This window comes from Convolutriloba macropyga, chromosome 1 (assembly GCF_964194025.1).
Source record: "Convolutriloba macropyga chromosome 1, txConMacr16.3, whole genome shotgun sequence".
Classification (NCBI taxonomy): domain Eukaryota; kingdom Metazoa; phylum Xenacoelomorpha; order Acoela; family Convolutidae; genus Convolutriloba; species Convolutriloba macropyga.
The window spans coordinates 65,200,787-65,223,817 of record NC_134468.1 but is presented as its reverse complement, the minus strand read 5'-3'; the positions used below and the strand labels follow the sequence as shown (position 1 = coordinate 65,223,817).

Here is a 23,031-nt window from a genome sequence, read left to right as displayed (position 1 = left end):
CGGATCTTTTAGGGGTTGGTACCCGTGACCTCATAGCAGTTGGACATCTTAACCACTAAACTACAGCGGCTTTGAGAATCAACCCTAATTGCTTCAATTTTGGCAACAAATTTAATTTCGGAATGAGAGCAATTGAAATCACTCAAAATGAAGAAGTGAAGCGCAAAAAAGTCACTTGGGAAATCACAGAATGTTCTTGAACAAAACGCAAAAACAATCAAGCAAAAATTTTGCATATAAAAACACAAACACGTTTACAATAATTGCTTGAAGCTTCACTACGTTCGAGAACAATTAATAACTGGACAAAAAAGGAAAAACTTTAAATTTTGAGTTCTGGTACCTTTGGAGTTTTGGTACAAAGTTGGCTAAATTTAACCGTCCATTGTCCTAATTGGCAACCAAGATCAACGATAGTTTTGAATATACTTCATTAATGAAAACATTTTTTGCCTTGAAAATTTAAAGAAAACTTTTAAAAAAATCTTTTGGGTGATTCAATTGCTACTTATCTCTAGAAGTTTAATTTACCTGCAAATCCATTAAACCGTTGATTGAAAATGTCCTTTATGGCCTATAAATGAAAATCTACAACTTAAAAACTGGGACATAAAAGCCATAGTTCAAAATTTATTGTTTTATTTACAAAATTACAAACCAATTTGAATGAAATTTTAAATTATTAATGAAACATTCTTTGTTAAGAGTCATTTGAATAAAACAGCTGGAAGAAACCAACAGAGAAAACCGTAATTGAAGATTAAAAAATGACTGCTGATATATGCGAAATGGAAGCAAATGTCCGCGAAACACCAGCAAAACTAATTCCTGACGTCGTCCATCTTGAAAAAATGAAACAGGGTTATGGTGAGCAAACTCAACTTTTTAGCAAAATAGAACAAAAAAGTATAACAAAAAACAGTGAAAATCATCGCATGTCCTTCAAATCAGCGCAAGATTTAAACCTCAATGTCTCTTCTAAAGATAATAGAAAAATCCTCCGATTAAAACATTCTAGGCTCAACGAAACCACTCATATCTTTCCACGTCAGATACATGTATCGGTCAAAACTGAAGAACAAAAGAAGACCAGTTGAGCATACACTACATCCCCATTGATGTTGGTCAAAACAACTGTCATGAAACAGCATTTCAAATCTTTTTAGAAAAAAAATTTTATGCCTAAATCGGTTCCGAAAAGGAATAAAACCCTTACCCGAACTTTGATCACGGTTTGCTGTGGTCTGAAATACCCTTGCATCTTTCGAATAGCAGGAATGACAAATAGATTGCACGTCACTAGAGCAGAGACTGGGTTGCCGGGTAGGGCGAAAATCATTTTTCGCGCTCCTTCAACATCTACTGTTGCAAATGTTGTTGGTTTCCTGAAAATTAATATCACCAATTACAAACCAACACTTCTGCAATGACCTGATGTCTATCGAGGCATGCTTTTAGGCTGTAAATATTGTTAACCAATAGAAAAACTTCAATATCATTTCTTCCAGAGAAGAGAATAGGTGCAGTTCTTATGTAACGGAGAAGGCTCCTGGAAGTCTTAAAACTTTAACATAAGCAAGAACGACAGACGGGGGCAGTTTAATTTAGAGTGAGCGTAGCTTAGATATGTTTTATGGGTGCAAGAAAACTTCCCATCTAGGCTTCGAAACCGTACCTCCAGTCAAGGTTGGTTTAACCATTCAGCTACAGAGGCTTTGATTTCCTTGAGCGCACAATTCCTTTAACCAACAAAGTTTATTTCAGAGCGAGAGCAACTCATATTACTAAAACATGAATAATTAAAGCGTGAAAAAGTCACTCAAGAAGTCAGAATATTCTAGAACAAAAAGCGTCAAGCAAAATTTTGCACAAAAACGACACACCAGCGAACTTAATAAACAAGCCTCAAAGAAGATCCAACAAAACATAGCCGGCAGATTGCCGGAATAGCTGCGAAAGAATAGACCTGCGTGCCATAAAATAGAGATAGAAACAGATACAGATCTAAATTGAAAACAGACGCCGCTCAAAAAACTAGGTAAAAAACATTCAGCGATAAATTAATCAAGCTTGTTAAAATTCATTCCACAGAAGCCTCTTATTAGGGACCTTTACTGCACAAATGAGTTCCTTTGACCTTAAACAAATTCAAATTAAACTTAAGTTTTAAAGTGCAAAAGTCATTTTATTGAGTGAGGTAAGTCACGTATGATCAAAATCTAATCACGCGAATAACCTAAACACCTTTGCTAAAGCGAGTGAGAAATGACGTCACGCGCGTTAGTGAAAGGAAGAAGTCATTCAGAAAATTTGACTTTTTCAGCTTTGCTGTGGGAACAAATGTAAAACGAAAAAAAGGCGTCAGACGACGAAACAAACAACATAGCCGGAAGAATTCCGGAAGCGACTCGAAGCGTCAAAACTTCACTAACCGTAACTGCAGCGGAAGCGACTAACTTTTGTATTAAACCATTAACTCACTGCCTCTCGAGGTCTGCTCTAAAAATTGGTGAAACTTGAACCACTGTCACCAAGAGAAACAAAATGCAGCAAAATTTTATATTATTGAAAACGTTTGGTAACGTTAAAAAATCCGAAATAACTAAGGTCGTCAAAAACTGATGGTCTGAAAAAACTGACAAGTTTATCAATTGCCCTCAAATAATTCATGATTCTAATCTCAAAAAGATCGCGAAAGTAAACGGCAGATAATAATCTTAGAAACTAAGTTAAATCTTTAAATCTTTTAAATTTAAGAACAGAAAACACCTATAATTACACCTGTAATCACTGCAATTAAGATAAAAAACAACAGACACTTATTCCTTATTGTACATATGCTGGACAACATGATTTCATACTAATTCAAAAATTAAATTGATCATAGAAAAGACATAAGCAGCAGAATATTCAAAGGCAAAAAATCGTTTAAATTAATACCAAGGCCGGAAAAAAGTTGCAGTAAATAGTCTTAAGTGGAAATTGCGGAAAAGGCTTGCTATCAAACTCTCAGTACTGCCTTATGTTGAAAGAAACCAAATGCAAACCAAAGAAATGACGAAAATCTAAGAAAAAGCTGAAATCATTCGTTTTTAACAACTGAAAAAATCAATATACCGAACGTAAATGTAGGTGCCAGGACAAAGATAGAAAGATACTAACTAGAATGTGAAGAATATGGGCGCAATGTAAGGAACACCGTAACAAAAACACATTCTTGATTTTTGAAAGTTAAAAATAAAAAAAAGTTCAAGAAAAACGAATACATTTCATTCTTCAGCTTTTAAGACATATAAAAGATAACTAATCATCCGATGCAAAGATCTATTCTCCTGAAGAGAACAAAAAAATAGGAAAAAGGAGAATTCATAAATACGAAAAATAGAAACATTTTGCAAACAAATGGTCAAAAAACTTTTAAGACAGCATTTATGAAAAAGTTTTAACCGTTTTTCAAAAGTCTAACGCCAAAAAATGATCGAATTTTTATAGAAACGAAATTAAAGTCCCTCATGTTGCACAAAAAGACTATTTCTAGCAATTACAACCAAAACACAAACAAAATCTGACGAAAATCGAAAAAAAACTAAAATCGGATTAGCATATGTGAATTTTATAAAACAAAATTACATCGAGGTAGAAAGAGGCGTTGAGTAAATGAATATTCAAAGAGAAGTTGCCATATTAACTGATTTTTGACAAAAGGACAGTTACAAGATCCAAAAAAGAAGAAATTAATAGAAAAAAGCCAAGAATTAACCAAAAAATCAAGAAATATGTGCCAATTTTCAACTTGAAACGCATTTTCAGGCTCTGCAAAACACTGGCATCAATTTCCCAGGTTTAAATTTCAACGAAGCATCGAATAAAAATTATTTTTACAAAAAACCAAATTAATAGCAAAAAAATTGTGCCACACAGACGAAAAACGGCTAAAACCGGTTATCTATATGTGCCATTCAGTCAAAAACTACTTCTCAAAGTCAAAAAGTCATTCACTAAACGAAACGCATGATCAAAAAACTTCTCTCGCTTAGCGAAAATCTGTTCACCGAGACAGCTTTTCTCACTTTTGATTTTAGGTCAAAATTCCGCGTGAACAAATCTACTTCCTGTAAAAAAAACATAGCCGTTAGAATACCGGAAACGACTCGAATCGTCGTTCAAAATAATTTCTACCCAACATGGACAAAAACAGAATATCGAAAAAAAACTTGAAATAACAAAAATAATAGACCAATATAACATAAAAAGCGTTAACATTTTGGGTCTTTCCCATTATAGCCCGCCCCCATGAAATTATAACCCCCATTATGGTATAATTACCATGTTTGGGGGGCTATAGTTATCTGACCACTAAGCTGGGGGGCTATAATAGGAAAGACCCAAAATTTTTCAGTTCAGGGGTGTTGGTATGTGCTGGTGGGGGGGGGGGGTTGTAGGTAGGTGGGGTGGGGGTTAGGTAGGATGCGGGCGGCGGGTAGGTAGGTACGTGGGGGGTAGGTAGGTACGAAGGGGGGGTAGGTGCGTTGGGGTTTGGGGTAGGTAAGTTGGGGGGGGGGGGGTAGGTACGTGGGTGGGGGTGTAGTTTTTTGAGGGGGCGGGGTAGGTAGTTAAATGGGATCAAATTTTCTCAAATTGACCTCTTCACCTTGAGTTACAGACTGTTACCAATTGCTATACATTACAAACTAAGCTATTGTTTAAAGTCCAATGTTCGAAAAAACAAGTCAACAATCAAAAACGGAGGTCATGAACAAACTTTCTGCTAAAACAAAAAAAACCTGTAGAATATCAATACTCCTCTTCGAGTCGTAAAAAGACCGAGAGAAAACCAATACTCCTCTTTGAGTCGTAAAAAGACCGAGAGAAAACCAATACTCTTCGAGTCGTAAAAACCAAGAGCACCGCAATATAGCTTCGCTCAGCTTACAGCTTCGCAGCTATAATAATAGCATCAAGAATCACTTCGTCGCTACAAAACACGTTCTCTCGGTAAACTGTCTTTTGCAGAGCATATTGGACTGCAAAACAAGGAAAGCCCTGGGGCGAACTGTATGAAAGCTCCTAAGAACGGGGGCGAACTATATGAGCCGCCCTTCAAACCATGAATTTATGTCTCCAAAACAGTTTCGATGAATCGCATACTTGGAGACTAGTATCGCGTAAGTAACTTGGCGCTGAACTGAAAACTCTTTTCCTACACCTCATGAAAATTACTAGCCTGAAATCCAACAACTTAGTTTATTTGACCTTCTTAATCAACACAAACTCATCTGAATCGAGCCCAAACTGACGGGCAGCATCATTGGAAGAGCAGTTAAACGACATGAAAACTTGAACAAATCTCTACAAGAAGTCAGGTCAACAAAAACATCATTAGCAGGTATCCCTGGAACACAAGAGAACTAAAGAACATGGAAGGTGTTCCATGAACACCAAGCCATAATAGGTAAATTATTTGGTTATTTTCACTTTGGGAGGCAATAGGTTTAATAACAGGCTTCTTAACCGATTAACGTCAGGCGAATTACACTCAAATGACTGGCGACCGGTTGACGTCCTCAGTAGCTGGCTACGGTTTATGGAGGCTAGCTTTACCTTTATTGACGGCGTGTGAGGTGCGAGCAGAGGGCGGGGGCACGGGGGGGAGTCCAGGTAGCTGGATTACGCGAGGAAAGATGATGTAAAGGGGTGGGGATTGGGGTTCTGAGGTCCGGGGGGGGGGGGGGGGGGGTGTAAGCTTCACACCATAAACTTATGTCTCCTGAGCAGGTTCGTGGAATTTACTTAAGAGTCTAGTAAGCCGAAAGGCTCTCTGAGAATTTAATGCCCTCCGGGCGTTTACTGTTTATCTATTTTTGAGGACAAAAAGTCAAAAGGTTCAGAGGAAAATTTGCAGGAGATCACAGGACTAATAAAATTGCTACAAAATTTGTCTGAGAGAATTAAAAGGAATGAAGTTCAGAAAGTCTTAGAGAAAATAATGTTTTCAACTAACTACTCTGATTCCACCCACCCTGACTTAAACAACCCTCAGTTAAAGTGAGATATTTCTATTTGACTGTGACTCTTATTAAATGAGCACAATTCAAATAGTGAGAGAATCAGTTTAAGTGCACAAAGTGATGAGCGATCAAAACATATTACTCGAGTGAGCATTAGAAATGTCGCTGAAAAATGACGGCAAAAATGACGTCCCGCACGCAATGCAGTAAAAAAAGACAAGATAAAAAACTTAATTGAAGAGAATGTGACCACAGATAACGAATTGATTAAAACAAAACCACTGACAGAAGACTGGGAGACAAGCCAACAATTCGTTCTTCATAAAGCGAACACGATCAACTGCACACTTCAAAAAATCTAAGAAAACAGGGCTGATACTAACTACTTCAAGACAATTTAAACTAATATTATACGGTGAATGGTAACAATCTGACGATTTGTCTCTGAGAATGCAATTCAGCTAAAGCGCTGTACTACTAAACTTCAATTAGATCGACTTCATGTCCTCGACTGCTATTGATTTAAAGAGCAGAGAATCTATTTCGTTAAGTGGCGTCTAGAGAAAAAGCTAGGATTAAGAACCACCCATAAATTGACGTCTCCTCGACAGTTTTGTTGAATCCAAACTTAGACTTTTAAGGCTCTAAGAGCTGCTCAGTAACTTAATGCTCTCCGGGAATTACCTGTTTATCATTTTTGGAGACGAGAAGTTCATATCGTCAGACAAAAAATCCTTCAACTGAAAAATCGAATAAGTCTACAGAATTCGTTTCTAAATGTCGAAAAGTGTTCTAATTTGGTGCGCAGCTGGCTAGATTCTAAAAACATACCCAGAAAATTGCCGGAAAATAGCCACCGTTGATTCCAAAAAGCATGATTGGGATTGAAAGAATAGAAGATATTGAAAAAAAAAGATTTTTGTACAAAAACATTTTTCAAGTCCGATTCATTTTGATGGCATTTCGTAGTTGAACATACTTCTGTTTCCTAGAGAGAGGCCACAGGGGCTTCTATCAATACCAATAAGCATTAGAGATTGTAACTAAGACTTATAGGAACGACGTTCAAATAGCGGGCATCTAAAAATGGGCTTTATGGGTTTATACCGTTTCTATTTCTGAATTCGATTTTTTATACTGACTCTGTTAATTTTGAATTGCTTTGCTGAGCAACTGATGTTCAAAATCACTTTTAGCAGAATGAGAGAAGAGAGAAACTAGCCAAGAGAAGTCAAAAAGATTTCACGCAAAATGTTGAAAAGCCGCAAAATGAGCTAAAGCGAAACATTTTTTTGTTCGACGAAGTAAAAAAACATAGCAGAACAAGTCCTGACGTACAATTCAAAAAATTTTTATTGACTAAACAGAAAACTAGATTAGAATGGACTATGAATGGATTGGAAAAACCATTTAGAAAAAAATCCGATAAAAAAATCTAAAAAACAGTAAAAATTGAAGTCAAATTGCCGCATGTGAACAAAAAATCACTATTGAGAAAGCGAACTTTTGTACAAACACCGTTTTCTCACTCTACTTTAAAATTAGAGTGAAAAAAATTCACACTACAAAACCACTCGCTTTTTCGCTCCACTTCCTGTTTCGGCGTGACCAAAATCACTACTCCAATTTGACTTCAAAAATCATAAAAATGTGTGAACAGATCTTAAAGAAAAAAAGACAGCGCCCCAATACAATTCAAAATCTTTGAGTTATAAAAAAAGGAGCGCTATAATAGCCGGCTGAAAAAATGAGGACGGCTATTAAACATAATTAATTCGACTCCTGTTACCGAGTAAAAACAAATGGTCGCCATTTCTCAGTAATATATTTGCATTTAAAGCTATAATACGTTCTATCTAATATACGTAGAACGATCAAAAAAGTTAGCTTAACATAATTTTGAGCAATTCTAATCACAAAACCTATCAAATAAAACTAGATTCGTCTCTATAATTACAGATTTTTTGGAATTATCAATAAAAATGGTGACCTGCGTTGAACTTCGTGATCAGACAAAACGTGATCAGACAAAACACCAGCCAAATGAGCATCAAAAATTGTCGTCTGAAAACCACTTGTTGGTTGAATCGCTGGAACCTTTATACGTGTTATATTCTTAAATACCTTGCTTTGTTGTTGATACGTCACTTTGTTGTTGAAATGCGTTAAAACGATATTATCGTTGTAAGCTATGAAACTTCGGTAGATTGTTGTATTTTTTTGCTGGCAATCGCTCAACTTTGATAACCTAATGCATTACGACTTAATGACCGGCCTTTATCGGTCATCTCGTTTCTTTTGATTTTGCTCCATTTACCTTGACTGGGTTCACTATATCGCGTAATTCAAGCAATGATAGAATTTAAAATCCTTCCAGGTGAAACAATAAGAGGTACTTCGGGAATCAAACGTGAAAATCGTGACTTATGTAAAACGAAAAACGTGATCAGAAGGTAAAGCGACTTAGAAAACCAAGCAGGAACACTCCCGAATTGACTCGAAGTTAAAATTACCGTACAATCTAGCAAACCACTAACTCACAAAAACTATTCATTTGATTAGAAAACTTCAAATTTGTGAAACAATAAACGCAGGTATTGTTGCGGCTAGTTCCGTTAGGAGCCAGCTGGGGCTTAGGGATAATAGCATTAGAAGAGGGTGAGAGGGTTGGGGGCGTCAATTAATGGGCAGCACGGGGCCTTGTTCAAGCGCTGGGCGTAAGGTTGGGAGGGCTGGACGAGAGGGGGTTCAAATCGCCAGTTGGTGGATGCTGGGCGGGGTGTGTTGGGGTGAGGGGGTTGACTCAGGGGGGGGGTCAAACTTGTAAGACTATGAACAGCCCTTCACACAATAAAAATGTGTCCTCAAAAAAGTTTCTGTGAATCGAATACTTAAGAGAAAAGAAAGGCGTAAGGCTTTAAGGGCACTGCTCAGTAACTGAAAGCTCCGAGCGTTACCTGCTTGTCTTGTTTTTGAGGACAAAAAGTTAAAAGGGTCAGAAATTGGTCAAGCGAAGTTGGACAAACTTCCTTTGACAGCAATTCAAATAATATCTGGGAAGCTGCAACTCCAAAAAATGGTTTTAAAAAATGGATATGAAATGAATGCAAAAACAGCCAACGATACAAAAAAGAGAAGTACAGAGAAAAATAAAAGAATTCACAATTGATTGAAAACATTCTTTAATAATCTCGAAGTCTCAATAAAAATTCTCAACGCTCATGACGAAAGAAAACCCACACGACAGCCAAACGCACTGTAACACTTGAAACATGAGCAGGAAACAGAAACCGCAGAACTGATTATTTATTTTATGAAAATGTAACATCAAACCGTTAAAAGTTTTTGCTTAGTAAAAACAACTAAAAACAATTTACAAATTAAACAATTCACTATGAAAAACATTTCGAAAGGCATGAATAAACAGAAAAAAGAAAAAAATCAAAAATAATGGAAAAGAATAATGAAAAATAAGGCAAAAAAGGTTTATATTCATCCTATTTTACCAAACAAAAACAAACTTAAATTTACATTGATAAACTCAAAGGGCCACGAAAACCAATATAAAAAACACTTCCAACCAAAAAAAATAACCACAGAAACTAAGAACATGAAATATACAACCGCTAAAATGCGTCTAAAACGACGAAAAAAGCTCTATTCCACATAAAACTCTAATGTACCATTGAGATAGTCAAAATGCTCCCAGAAGTTCAGTTACTTGTTCATATTGTCGAGAGAAATCACTTTACACGACAAAATCAAAAACCAAGAAGCTGTTTCAAAAAAGCCGCACGATCAAAAAATTTCCCTCATTTAGCGGAAGTTTTTTCAAATCGCTTGTCTCACTTGATCTCAAAAACGCAACACGAACAGAAAACTACTCTCCCCTTCTCTGCTCTTCAATTCGTTAAGCCCTTTGACCCAAGCAGTTAGTTTTCACGTGCGCCATAGATTCAGTTAATGTTGTCGCTGAAAAAAAACATTTTAAATACTTCCTTTTTTCTAACAATTTTAAATCAACCTGTTGCTCATACGATTCAATCAAGGAGGGTAAATAGTGCGCGTTCACACAATATTCCGACCCCACCAATTAAGATTCTTATTTCAAATGTCGACCAAATGATGAGAAAGAAAAAAATACACTCTTCGAGGTTAATTAGTTACTGAGTAAAAAAACTCTTTTAACAGGTAAAAGAATTAAATAATACCGTATTGGCGAGCCGATGATACCTGCCATTAATAACATTACGAGATAAGACTAATAACAAAAACGATAATTACGGTCAAACTCAATGTCTATTTTAAGAAAACTGAAAAAGACAAAATAGCATCAGATAAAACCTGATCATCTTTAACTCCAAATCCAAGGGCATTGGAAGAGCCCTAAATGACACTCGGCAGAAAGTTAGGAAAAAAGATAGCAGGGTAAGACAGGGTAAGACGACGTCAGGGTAAAGTCAGGTAAGACGAAACAAAAATCTGTTAGACGAAGTAAAAAATAATTTAGCAGCGCTATAATAGCCGCCTGGCATTGAGGACGCGGCTATTAACAAGAATAAAATGGGACAAAGTTATAACCATCAGGATTCACCTAAAAAATACTAGATAGATTCTTGTGTAACCCAATCAAGCCAATGGGACCAGTAATTAGAGGGAAAAGAATTAAATAACTCCACATTGCAGAGCCGATGAGACCTTCAATTGATTAGTCTAGTAGAAAATATAAACAACAAAAACAATAACAAAAACAATTGTTAATTACGACCAAAATCAATTCCTAATTTATACGAACACGGAAACTTTTTTATGAAGTCAAAATGGCATCAGATAAAACAAGACAAAGTCAAAATAGCATCAGATAAAGCATTGGATAAACGTTTAAAAAGCACGAAAAAATAAAACATCTCCAGACAACAATCAGGAACGGTCCTTAATGAGACCAGGTAACAAAATGGAGGATAAAATTTGAAATACGTTCATTTCTGAAAACGATTGATTTCAATGTCAAAATGGTCATCAACTGATAAAATGAAATAGGATCCCTAACACCTCTGCAGGAAGCCATTCAATTGAGACCTGACATTGTACAGAATAAGTCATACAACTACAAAGAAGACAAACAGATCAAAAAATTCAAATATCAATATCAACTATCAATATTTCAAAAATCAAAAATTCAGCTATTCATTGAAGCAACTAATCTCATTTTCGTTGAGAACAAATGGTTGAAGCCATTAAAACCTTTCATCTAAAAGCTATCACTTGAAAAGCTTACGAGTTCTCAATGGGATCACCTCAATAGGACCACATTTTAGAAGGATTGTTAAAAAAAAACAACAAAAAAACAGCCACAAGCAATGACCAGTATTAAAACTTTCTGAAACCACAAAGTGTCAAAATCAAATAAAAATCAGCAAAAAACAACTAACTTATTAACGTTTCCGTTACCAGAAAAGCAAGCAAACTTATCATCTGGGTAAAAAGAACAGAAAGGAGCAAAGTTAAAAGAGTGGATCAAATGTTTTAAAAAACAATTTATTTCAAGTTCAATTACACTATTGGCTATCATTCGAAACAATTAAATAGTTTCTTTAATGTCTCTAGAGGAAGCTACTGAGGACTGTCACCATCGAGAATATGCTATGAGACCACGAAAAAAAATACAGGCAAAAATTGAAAATTCAATTATTTTTGTTTGCAAAACTGTTTTGAAGCCGTAGAAACCATAAGCTATTCATTAAAAATCCCTTAAGTTCAATTTCACTTTCAGACAAAGGGGAATGGGGATCTGTTATTAGTGTGCTAATTTGACCCGGCATAAAAACAATTGAAAAATAGGCGCATGTCCAAAAGTAAAAAAAATTAGAACTCGTGGAATCGAAGCAATGAAACAGTTAATTAAAAACTTAAACACTCGACATTTTAAACTTCCATTCTCTAGAACAAATACTCAACCTGTGTTTACTGAGACTAAGCAGCAAGTTGACAGAATATAGAAATAGGTGCAAAGTTCAAAAGCTAACAGATTTTCCGAAAAAATATATACATTCACAAACAAGGGTCATTAGGTATCAATTGAAAGCTTTATATATGTTCGCTTAGATCAATTAGGGAAGCCAATCGGATCTTTTACAATTGATAATTACTCATATGACTGCAAAAAAAACTAATACGTAGCCATAAAAACCATGAAAATTTTACTGAAAACATAATAAACCACCACGGGTCCTCAATTTTATGTGGATGTCCACTGTCAACAATTGATTTACATTTGATAGGAAAATCTCAATTCTGCAATAAGCCGAGACACCAAAAAATTTCCAACAAAATTTTTATTTTACAAAGACGCAAAAGAATCACAACCACTTTTGAAAACTTTCGCTGAGACCAGAACTAGCCATGATATTGCTGCGCGTTCAATATTGACCAAAGAAATTTTCTAATACATCCTAAAAGGATAATTCGACAACAAAAATTTTAATATATCAAACATAAAAGATGCATTTTGGATAATGATGGCTTTAAGTTAGCAAAAAATCGGCGGAACACTTATTCCAGTTAAAGGAACGTGAAGTAAAACTATCTCTTTTGAGTTTATTTGAAAATGTTTCAGCAGTTTTCAGGTCTCAATTTCCGGCAAATTGGAAAAAAGTGGTCAAAAGAACTATATTTGGTGTTATTTTTGTTGAAAAAGGATAAAATTTGAAAAATGAAGCAAACTGAGCTAAAATTGTCGGATCAAACGAGTCAGCAACCCTCCTGTATTTATAGGCAAACTGGGTCGGAGCAACTATAGTTACCGTTGCAAGGAGGAGCTTTGATAGATCAATTTATTGATGAAAAATATCCTGTGTACCGTCACATTTGCAACTAGTAATACAATTGATTCAAATATTTTATATAATTATTTTGTACTTTAACCGCATTGAAAAAAAATCAATGTTTTTATTCAATAAGTTTTTATCATAATTTCTAATCACCTAAGCTTTACGGGGAATCCATTTTCCACTCAAAACACTTATTAAATTGATTCGAAGTTGATTAAAGAAATTATACCGGACTTTCTGGTCAGGTAAGCCAATAAGTTCCCACACAATTTCTTTTACGCGTACTGAGCTACCGTAATTGGCATTGCTTGCTACCGATAATTTGCATCAATCTTGGCATTGCTTCAAGTTTAATAACATTTCACTTGCCGCGTCGTTGTATTAAATATGTAATCATATACATCAGCCTTTTATTGTGATCAGACATAAAATTGCAATTTGTTGATTTCTAATATAACCCAAATAACCTAAACCTAAAATCTAAGAGTCTTCAAAAATCAGGTTTCGATTGAAAAGTATCTCTCGAAGCCGTCTTAGAACACTGAATAAGCAGAGATGACTGACCCTGGTTTCATGAAGACTCTGCCGAAGTGTATATTAGCGCCCATCTCCAGCTCCAACACAGCCTTCAGCAGATCTTTCTCCCCCATCGACACTCCACCAGTAGTTATTATGACGTCACACTCGTGAATTGCCTCGCGAAGGCGTCGAACCAGATTGGAGGAGCTACATAACACAACTCATCCACTAGTTAATATACCGCATTCAGATCCAATAAAGATATTTCCAACGATAACAACTTGTACTTTCATATAAGGAATGAATGACGTGCATAAAATCTGAGGAAAAGCACAGACAGTTTGTTTTGAATTCTACGCTATTGTGATTTAATAGAAGATAGAGAGAAATAAGAAGATGCATGCAATGAAATATAATGAAATACACCAAAAAAACACATTACAAGCATTTTTTTTGCTGAAGAGTGAAGCTATATCTTGCTTCTAAATGGAAAAAAGTACTATCAAAAAGCTCATACCAATTATGCTTATAAGTAATAAACATAGATATCAGCAAATTTAAGCGAAGGGCAGTAACCGCAGTTTATCTCATGTATTTTCGAGTAATAATTTTGCCGTAAAAACATAGGTATCTTTTAGATGGTTATTTAAATTTGACGTTTTCATTGAATTATAAGTATCAATCATTTTCAACTGTTCAATAAGTACCATCTGTCAACTGTTTCAACTTTGACTATTTCATAATAAACGCTTTACGATTCAGCAACCAACGTCACAATAACGCTCGTCAGAACGTTCAACAGCAATTTAAAGAAAGAAAGAATTAATTTCGTTGTTGAATAATAAACAAGCAACGTGGACAAATAACGAGATCAGAGCGATCTTCTTTTTCAATTTGCCCAATAAATTACTGACAACGATGACTTGATAAACCTTCGTTCAATACATGCAAAATATAGCACAAATTAACAATTATGAGGAATCAAACTTTTTGTTCTTTTCTGTACTAGGAAGAGTAGACGATCAAAACAAAATGTTCTTATATAAGACAGCACCGATATTTTCAGTCTATTCTAGAAAGTTCTACACAAATCTCAATTACATTTTTTAGCAACTCTGAATGTCTAAGTAATTCTGAAAATTAATTCTGAAATCAGCGTTACGCAGAAAAACGTACATTTGTAATTTTGCGGGTTTTGAGCGCTTTCCTGGACAGCAGTGAAAAATACATCGACACTTTTCTGGTTATTTTCTCTTTCTACGTCAGTAATGAAAAATTCTCAACATGAAAAATTGATACGTTGACTATGGACGAGTGACGAAAAATGAATAAAAATTTTCTTTCATTTTCACAGATAAACATGTGTAGATTGAGCATGTAAATCTAATGCTTAAGGACCAACTCAAACATTCCGGAAGGCCCCGACCTGTGCAGTAATCAAACTGCTCAATTTCTTGTTATTCCGCAATTAGTATGCCGGGGGATTTTTCTGCAGGTATTATCATTTAGGCTTTCTTTCATTTCTGTCCAACTGATACACTGTTAACTATCCTGGAAATTAAATCTTGTAACCACGGACAACAGTGACAAGAGCGTGTCACTATTTTTCATTTTTGTTCCATATTGTGCCTCGTGGACAATAATGACGGATATTTCCAATTTTCGTGGACGTGCTCACAACCGAAAACAGTTAAAGGGCGATGTTGGATTTTGAAGAGAATGATGAGGGTATTTTTTTACCACTACTAGCTAAATTCTTTTACTACTGTTGTCCACAAACGCAAGTTGTGGAATGTAGAGTAAAAATGCTTATAATATCCAGAAAATTTACTCGATAAAATGTACGTTTTGTAGCGCAATGTGTTTCTCTGTAGCAATGAGTTGCAACAAGATCTCATTGAATGAAATAAGAGGAGTGGATTCGGAATTGAGAAGCTAATCTCGTTTTCATCTTCCCTTAGGTGTTAATTTTTGCTTCAATCAGGGCGTACCAGCATGTGGAACGAATTTACGATGACTATCTATACTTGATGGTTGTATCTGTGCGTTCGGTGGACGTGCTCACAACGGAAAACAGTTAAATAGCGATGTTGGATTTTGAAGAGAATGATGAGGGTATGAATAAGTTCTAGCTTTCAGCACATCAGCTACAATTAAGAACTTAACCGCCAAAATAGGGAAAAAAACAGTCCAGGCAGAATCACGACAGGTTACGAAACCTGAGAGATAAAGTGCCTCTGGAGAGTAAAAGGAGGATAAGGAAGGTGATACTAGTTAAGAAAAAGCAGTGACCAATTCAGCATAATTTGCTACTGAGAAGCGGGATGAGAATCGGTCACATACATAGCGAAATGGCGACATTTATAGATCAGGATTCAACGACAGCAAAGTATAAACGCTAGAAAGAGATCGAGACAACGTCAATCAAGGAAAAGAATGAGGTCAAATGTCAAGATCAGAGCATAAGCGAGACTACGTTATGTTGTGATAATACGAGACAAAAAGGCTAAACAGGATCTTATGGAGATGTTTCGGATGTGTGGGCAGCGAGAGGCATCACCATAGGTGGTCAGACATCGCCTTCGGAAACCAAGAAAGTCAAGGTACGTCGCGTCAACCATGGAGCTCCAAAGCATATGCGACGCATGTACTAAAGTCGAGGAACAAGCGTGGAATATTGTAGCATTGACGCAGAATATTGTAGCATTTAAATTCCAGATGAGGTAACGAGAAGACAAAGGGTATAATAAAAAAGATGCCTCCAAAACTGCGAAGAAAACTGATAACGATAAGAAATATGACAAGACGCAACACATGTGTTAAAATCCCTACCACTGTACAAAGATTATCTACGCAGTAACAACTGATGTTGCTGTTGTAGCTGACGCACAGAGCAGCAATTCACAGGTAATTTTGGCGGGATACAGGCGCTTATTGCCATTTTTAACTGGTACTTAGTTGCAGTTGTATCATAATAAAAATAGTTATATTAGTAGTGGTCTGACTGCCTATCTACAACTTGCTTGCGGAGCGGCGACCTTTCTGTATTAACGCCATGTTGAATGACATGCTGTTCCCAGGTTGGGGGGGGCAGGAGGGGCATCGTCAACATCGGGAGATAGGGAGAAGGAAGGAGGATTATTTTGTGCAGCGTGATCGTGTTGGACTGATGGTATTAATTCCAGCCAGATGGCTTCCTCTACTGGTCTTTCCCAAAGGTCAATCACTTTCAGGTCCGTGGTGTTCTTACTGCAGATAAAAAAGTGATTTACGTCATGTGGTGCTACTTCACATTTGGGACAGCGGTTATCAACATTGTAACAGATCCTACTCAAGTATGAGGTTAGCAGGGGTCAGTATCCAGTTCTCAGTTGCACTAATCGGATACGTGCAAATCGTGACAGCGTTTGCTCTTCTGCTGCACATTTTGGTTTTCTTTTCTATTCAATTGCACTTAATTGTTTGTGTGTTGATTTGCGCGGTCCCCATAAGTATCATTTAGTGTCAGTCTCATGGGACAAAAACTGGTTGAGGAGGTAGTTTTATGATCAGCACGGTGGTTCTGATAATAACCGGCTACAAATCGCTCTGCTGACATTTCTGTGAGCTTTAACAAGCAGGATTCCATCCTCATTGTGTAAGTCATTGATGTTAGACATTTTTACACAGCCAGTAAATGTTGTGTTGTGTTTGCAGGTGGTCCCAGTTCCTATTGCTGATTGTGGATGCCCAGAAGGGAGCACAGTAGTTCAAGACGCTCCAACCGACAGGTTTGTATGTCACCGAGAGTGTCTTGTGCAGCCCCAGTCACAACCAGCAACCTTTTTCAGTATATTATTACGCTTTTGTAATTTCTCTGGTGCTTCTTACATGTTCTCCAAAAAAGCATAATATCGAGGGTAACACCAAGTACTTTGACTTTGGACTTTACAGGTATTGGCGAATTGTTGATAGTGAGTTGCGGGTCAAATTTGGCCTCCTTGCTCCAGTTTGTGAACACAGCTTTTCTTTGATGCTTACATGTTCAACAAAATTGAGCAAACTATAGAAGACGACGCCAAGTACTTTCCCTTTGGAGTTAACTGGCATTGGCGAATTGTTGATGTTGAGATTTGATCAAACTTTCCCTACATGCTCCATGTTGTGAATACAGTTGCATTTGATTTCTCAGCTAATAACTTAAGTTTCGTTGATTCTAACCAGTCGTAAAATATTTAGGTAGGGAGTTGTTATGTCACGTTATTTTTCAACCTGTTGTTGAGATGTATTTGAAGTTATATCATCAGCGTAAGACGTAATGTTTATATCTTTAGGGGGCAGAGGCTCGAGGAACACCTTGTTTGACTTTTCTCCACTTTGACTTTTTACTGTTAAATTCTACGTAAGAAAGCCTGCCCTGTGTGTATGAAAAGACCCATCATTTTACGCTATTTGGTAGTGGTGCCTCAAGTATGTCTCTTAGTTGTAGGTTGTGATCATTCGTGTCGAAAGCGGTGGTGATACCTAAGGCTACTAGTAGAGTACAATTGCAAGACTTCTATATATTAGGGCCCTTATGTATATCGTTGTCGGCAATTATGAGAGCTGTTTTTGTGGAGTGATCAGGTCTACAGCCGTGCTGGTGTTCTTTTAGTGGATATTCTACAAAATCCCTCATTAAGAGCTTCATGTTAGTTTTGCAATTGGGGAGAAGAGTGCAATTGGTCTGAAGCTTTTAGATTCATCTATGGGTTATCCCCGCTTGTGTAAGGGCATAACCCGGCCAACTTTCTAGATGCCTCGGATTTTTGCACTGCTTACAGAGGAGTTTATGGTGTAAGTGAGGTATCATAGTGCAATGGGGTCCAAATAGTGTTGGTGGATTGGCGCTATTCTAACTGGGCCCATCGCCTTACTTTTCTTTGTGCCTCATAATTTCTTTCCTTGTGTTACACTCAAAGATTCAGCTCTCTACTTCCTGTTTCCTTTTTGTTCTTAGAGTAATTCTCTTCTGCTTTTCAATTTTCATGGTGTGTGGAGCGTATAGCCGGTTAAACCTGTTTGCGGATTTCCTTGGATCAAGGTGGGGATTTGTTTTCTTCACGTCAAAGTATATGGCTCTGTTTGTAGGTCGTTTAGAATTACTTGACAAAACTCTTTTCACTGTGCACCAGAGTTTAGGGCAGTTAACTTTGTGAGAACGAGTTTGTACAAACTTCATCCAATTTTCAGCACTTTTGAATTTGGATCAAATTTGCTTATTTCATGATTTAGTTAAGTTATTTTGGGGTCAACTGGATGTTTTCTTTGAATTTCATCTCTTCAGAAAGGTTTAACGATTCGCTGGGAAAATTGGCAACCGCTGTTTTAATTCTTCCTTGTGGGATATGCCTGTCAGCCACTGCATTGATGGCTTTACTTCGGGTGTTTTCCGCACGGTAGACATTTGTTGGCCTTTGTTGTTTCTAGTGTAACGTTTCTAGTGTAACGATTAAGTTTTAGCTTTAGTTTTAGTTTAATGTCTTTAAAACTGCCCATTCAGCTTTGCGGAAGTTGACGACTGTTCTTTGTGGTGTTATGTGTGCGATGAGATCACAGGTGATGGATAGAACTATTGGTTAATGGTCCGAGTCTAATGCGTATTCCGTGCGCCAGTCGATGTTCATTGCTATGCTTGAGCTGGCGAGACTGATGTCCCGGGAGCTTTTTACAAGACTCGGTGCCTTTTCGTTGAGTACTACATGATTAGAGGTCTATTTCACTTGCAATATTGTTTCCTCTTGTGTCTTCGGGTAGTTTCGACTGCAATAGAGAGCTATGGGCATTAAAATCACCTACAATAATGCAGTCATCTAACTAAAGTAGTTTACTGATTGATGTCTTGTATCCTGCATCACAGCTAGACGATGGTGGTATGAAGGTGTTCTCTAGTTTGATTTTATGACTTCCTTCAGTGAGTGCTATGGCTTGGAATTCTAGGTGTTTTCTTCGGAAGTCTTAAGTTTAATGTCCTGAAATAGAATTGTCCTTAATGATAATGATAAAAGCTACCCCTCCACCTTTGCCTGTTTGTTTGGGCCTATTATCTTGGATTATACAGTAGCCAGGTGTGCTTTTGAGGGTGGATTTTTCATTTTGAGTTTGGTAGGTATATGGCAGCTATTTGGAAGTTATTTCTCTGCATCAAGTCTATGATGTTGTCTAGTTTTTGTTTGAGACCATTACCAATCAGTTGAAGAATGTTAAGGTGTGTGTTTTGTAACAACTGATCGTTATGTTCAGAAGTGTTTTCTAGAACTTTTCATCCCAAACTTCAGAAATTTTTTTAAGAGTCGTCAACTAGAAAAGCGTCACAGACTTGAATTAGTACGCGGTGTTGGGTGGTGCATGCTTTCATGTTGATGAAATAGTGAGTTTTAAGAGGCTCTATCTCATCCACCTGCCGGAATTCTTTTGTTAGACTTGGAGTTATCTCCTCTTATGGAGTACAAATCAATATCTGAACAATTTAATTAAAAGTCCTGGCAATACAATTCTATACAATAAAATACAAATTAATTCATGTATATCGGAAGAGGATTACTATCGAGTTCCATGAGCCCATACAATTCACTGTATCTGAAATGAAAAACACGGGCTTTATCAAACCCAATGTTTACCTGTAGGACGCAAATGACCCATGGGAGGGTGGAGTAACAAACCAGTCCCAAATATATCCCAGACTCAAAGCCTCCCTTTCTCGTTATTTGTCAATAACAGCAGGAGTGTAACAATTCCAACACTTAGAAACACAAAAGTTAGAATAAAAACAGGAATCGCTTGGCAGTCACACTGCATCATAAAAGCCTGGAGAGACAAATTCTCAGAAAAGTAACAAAATTAACGTAATTTAGCCTGATGAGACTAAACAATATAAAGAATTATGCATTTCAATATGACAGTTAGCGGTGTATTAACAAAATGACGTTTCTATTTGAATAAATTAACCATGCGGTGGTTTGAAACTCCACAATGAAAACTAGCACAGTTAAGACTGATAAACTAAATAAGGTGTGGTGCGAGCCATAATGCAATAATTGGATGCAACTAAAATAAAATAAGAGCTTTGACGATGCCCTATTCATAACAAACGGTTACCAACCTGATGTTACAGTGTGAGCTATAACAACCATAAAGATAGTTTCATTGCCAATTTGGATAGAAATTGAATTGGACATAAAACAAATATTATTAACTTGTCTGTGTCCTGATGCTAATATTTAATATGAATCATTAAGAAAATATTTCAAAATCTATAGTTATACTGACAATCAAAAAATTTCTCGGTTTGGTATCTACTCAATAAATTAATTAACAAATAACCGTCATCAAAAATAACCGACTCATGTCAGACCAATTGCTTTCTAACGCCTTATAAGTTATCTAAAGCACTAGAAATTGCACGAGATAGGTGAGATGAAAAATTGGTCTACGAAAAACTGCAAAATTTCGGGCAAGCGACCCACTTGACGATCATAAGGATAACAACAACCGGAAAAGATAAGATACAAGTTGACAGCCTTTTGTCAAGAGTCAGAAAGTGTCATAACTTGGTGTGTAGTTTTAGCTGAATTACAAAATTCCACATCTTAACCGAAGGCTATTAGGCTTAATACAAACACCAATAATTATTAAATCTAAAGTTGATATCCTGCAGCATTGCGCTATAATCGTTAATTGTAATAAAAAACGTGAATGATGATTAAAACGAATAAAAAACAATAAGAGTTTGGCTAACAAACATTTAGCGAAAAAGCTCAAGAAAAAACGAAAAAACGTGATCAAAAGTTTAAAAAAACATTAAAAAGAGCAGAACAAGTCCTGGAATACACTTCAAATAAACAACTGGCTCTTAAAATGACTACGAAAAAATCGGAAAAATCATTTGAAAATCAAAGTTCAGAAAACGCTCAAAAGACCGGCGAGCAGTTGGCTTCGGTAGTAGCCAGCTGGGGCTTATGGATGCTATCATTAGGGGGAGTGAGGGGAATGGGGCGGGGGTCAAGCGATGGGGCGTAGGGTTGTGGGAGCGCTGGATGAGAGGGGTTCCCAATAGCCAGGTTGAGAATGCACAGGCGGTGTCGGCAGGGGGGGGGGGGAGTGGGGGGTGACTGAGGGGGTCACATTTTTAAGACTAAGAACCACCCACCCATCACACCATGAAATTGTCTCCTAAAAGCAGGTTTGTTGAATCTCATACTTAGAGATTAGTAAATCTTAAAGCTCAAAGAGCTATTCGGGCGCTTAAAGCCCTCCGAAAGCTACCTGTTTATCCCGTTTTTGAGGACGAAAACTCTATTAGGTCAGAAGAAGAATCGGTCAGGCGAAAAGTCTCATGAAGAAGACCATAGGACTAATATAATTGCTTCATTTGAAAGCAACTACAGAACAGTAAAAACAGAGGTCAAGTTGCCGCAAATGAGAAAAAAGTATTTGAAGTCAAAATTTGTTTTGTACATTTTCTCACTAGAATAAAAAAACATCCGGCAGATTGCCGGAAAATAGCCGCCGTTGGTTCTCATAACCAAGATTGGGATTGAAAAAAAAACTAGTGAAAAACTGATTTTCGTACAAAAAATGTTAACGTGCGAACTTTTTTATGTCATTTTGGAGCTGAACATACTCCTGTTTTGTGAGACAACACAGGGACTAGTATCATTACCAACAAACATTAGAGATGGTAAATAAGAAAAAAATTACGAGTAACAGGCGTCTAAAAAAGGGATTTATTGGTTTATCTCGGTTCTATTTTTTTTGATACTGACTCTGTTAATTTTGAATTGCTTTGCTGAGCAACTGGTCTCTAAAAGCACTTTGAGCAGAATGAGAGCAGAGTGAAAATAGACCAGAGAAGTCAAAAATACTTCATGCAAAATGTTGAACAAGCTGTGAACTAAAGTAGAGCAAAAAATTTTCATTCGACGAAGTAAAAAAACATAGCAGGACAAGTCCTGATATACAATTCAAAGAATTTTTATCGACTAAACAAAAAAGACTAGACCTAGAACGCACTAAGAGTGAAATGGAAAAACCATTTCCAAAAAAATCTGATCAAAAAACAAGACAGAAAATCAAAGTTAAAACTTGGCATGTGAACAAAAACCATTAGCGAGTAAGTGAAATTTGGTTCAAACAAAAAACCAGGCCTAGAATGAACTATGAATGGATTCGGAAGACCTCTTAGAAAAAAGATCCGATCCAAAAAATCGAAACATACACGGCAGATTGCCGGAAAATAGCCACTGTTGATTCCAATAAGCATGATTGGGATTAAAAGAATAGATATTGAAAAAAAAAAATTTTTGAACAAAAACATTTTTTAAGTCCGATTTATTTTGATGGCATTTCGTAGTTGAACATACTTCTGTTTCAAGAGAGAGCCTACAGGGGCTACTATCAATACCGATAAGCATAAGCGACAGTAACTAAGACTTATAGGAACGACGTTCAAATAGCGGGCATCTAAAATTGGGCATTATGGGTTTATCCCGTTTCTATTTCTGACTTCAATTTTTTATACTGACTCTGTTCATTTTGAATTGCTTTGCTGAGCAACTGATGTTCATATTCACTTTAAGCAGAATGAGAGAAGAGAGAAATTAGCCTAGAGAAGTCAAAAAGATTTCACGCAAAATGTCGAAAAGGCGGCAAAATGG

The 23,031-nt window shown here is 36.6% G+C and overlaps 3 protein-coding genes across 4 annotated transcripts in view; 1 reads left to right on the top strand and 2 right to left on the bottom strand.

The window, feature by feature from the left end:
* The window catches only part of LOC142350648 (uncharacterized), a 626,363-nt gene that overhangs the window by 114,004 nt on the left and 489,328 nt on the right, over positions 1-23,031 (top strand). The gene's annotated exons all lie outside the window — the stretch shown is intronic.
* LOC142341676 (splicing factor 3B subunit 2-like) overlaps positions 1-23,031 on the bottom strand; it is a 542,910-nt gene that overhangs the window by 60,616 nt on the left and 459,263 nt on the right. The gene's annotated exons all lie outside the window — the stretch shown is intronic.
* The window catches only part of LOC142341651 (gephyrin-like), an 81,745-nt gene that overhangs the window by 3,270 nt on the left and 55,444 nt on the right, over positions 1-23,031 (bottom strand). Inside the window, exons 11-13 of one of the 2 annotated variants that reach the window (XM_075392769.1) lie at positions 20,478-20,495; positions 13,403-13,564; positions 1,217-1,385 (exon numbers count right to left, since the gene is read on the bottom strand). In XM_075392769.1, the coding sequence (XP_075248884.1) occupies positions 1,217-1,385; positions 13,403-13,564; positions 20,478-20,495 (349 nt within the window). The remainder of the gene's footprint in view (positions 1-1,216; positions 1,386-13,402; positions 13,565-20,477; positions 20,496-23,031) is intronic. The other variant, XM_075392778.1, reaches the window with a different exon arrangement.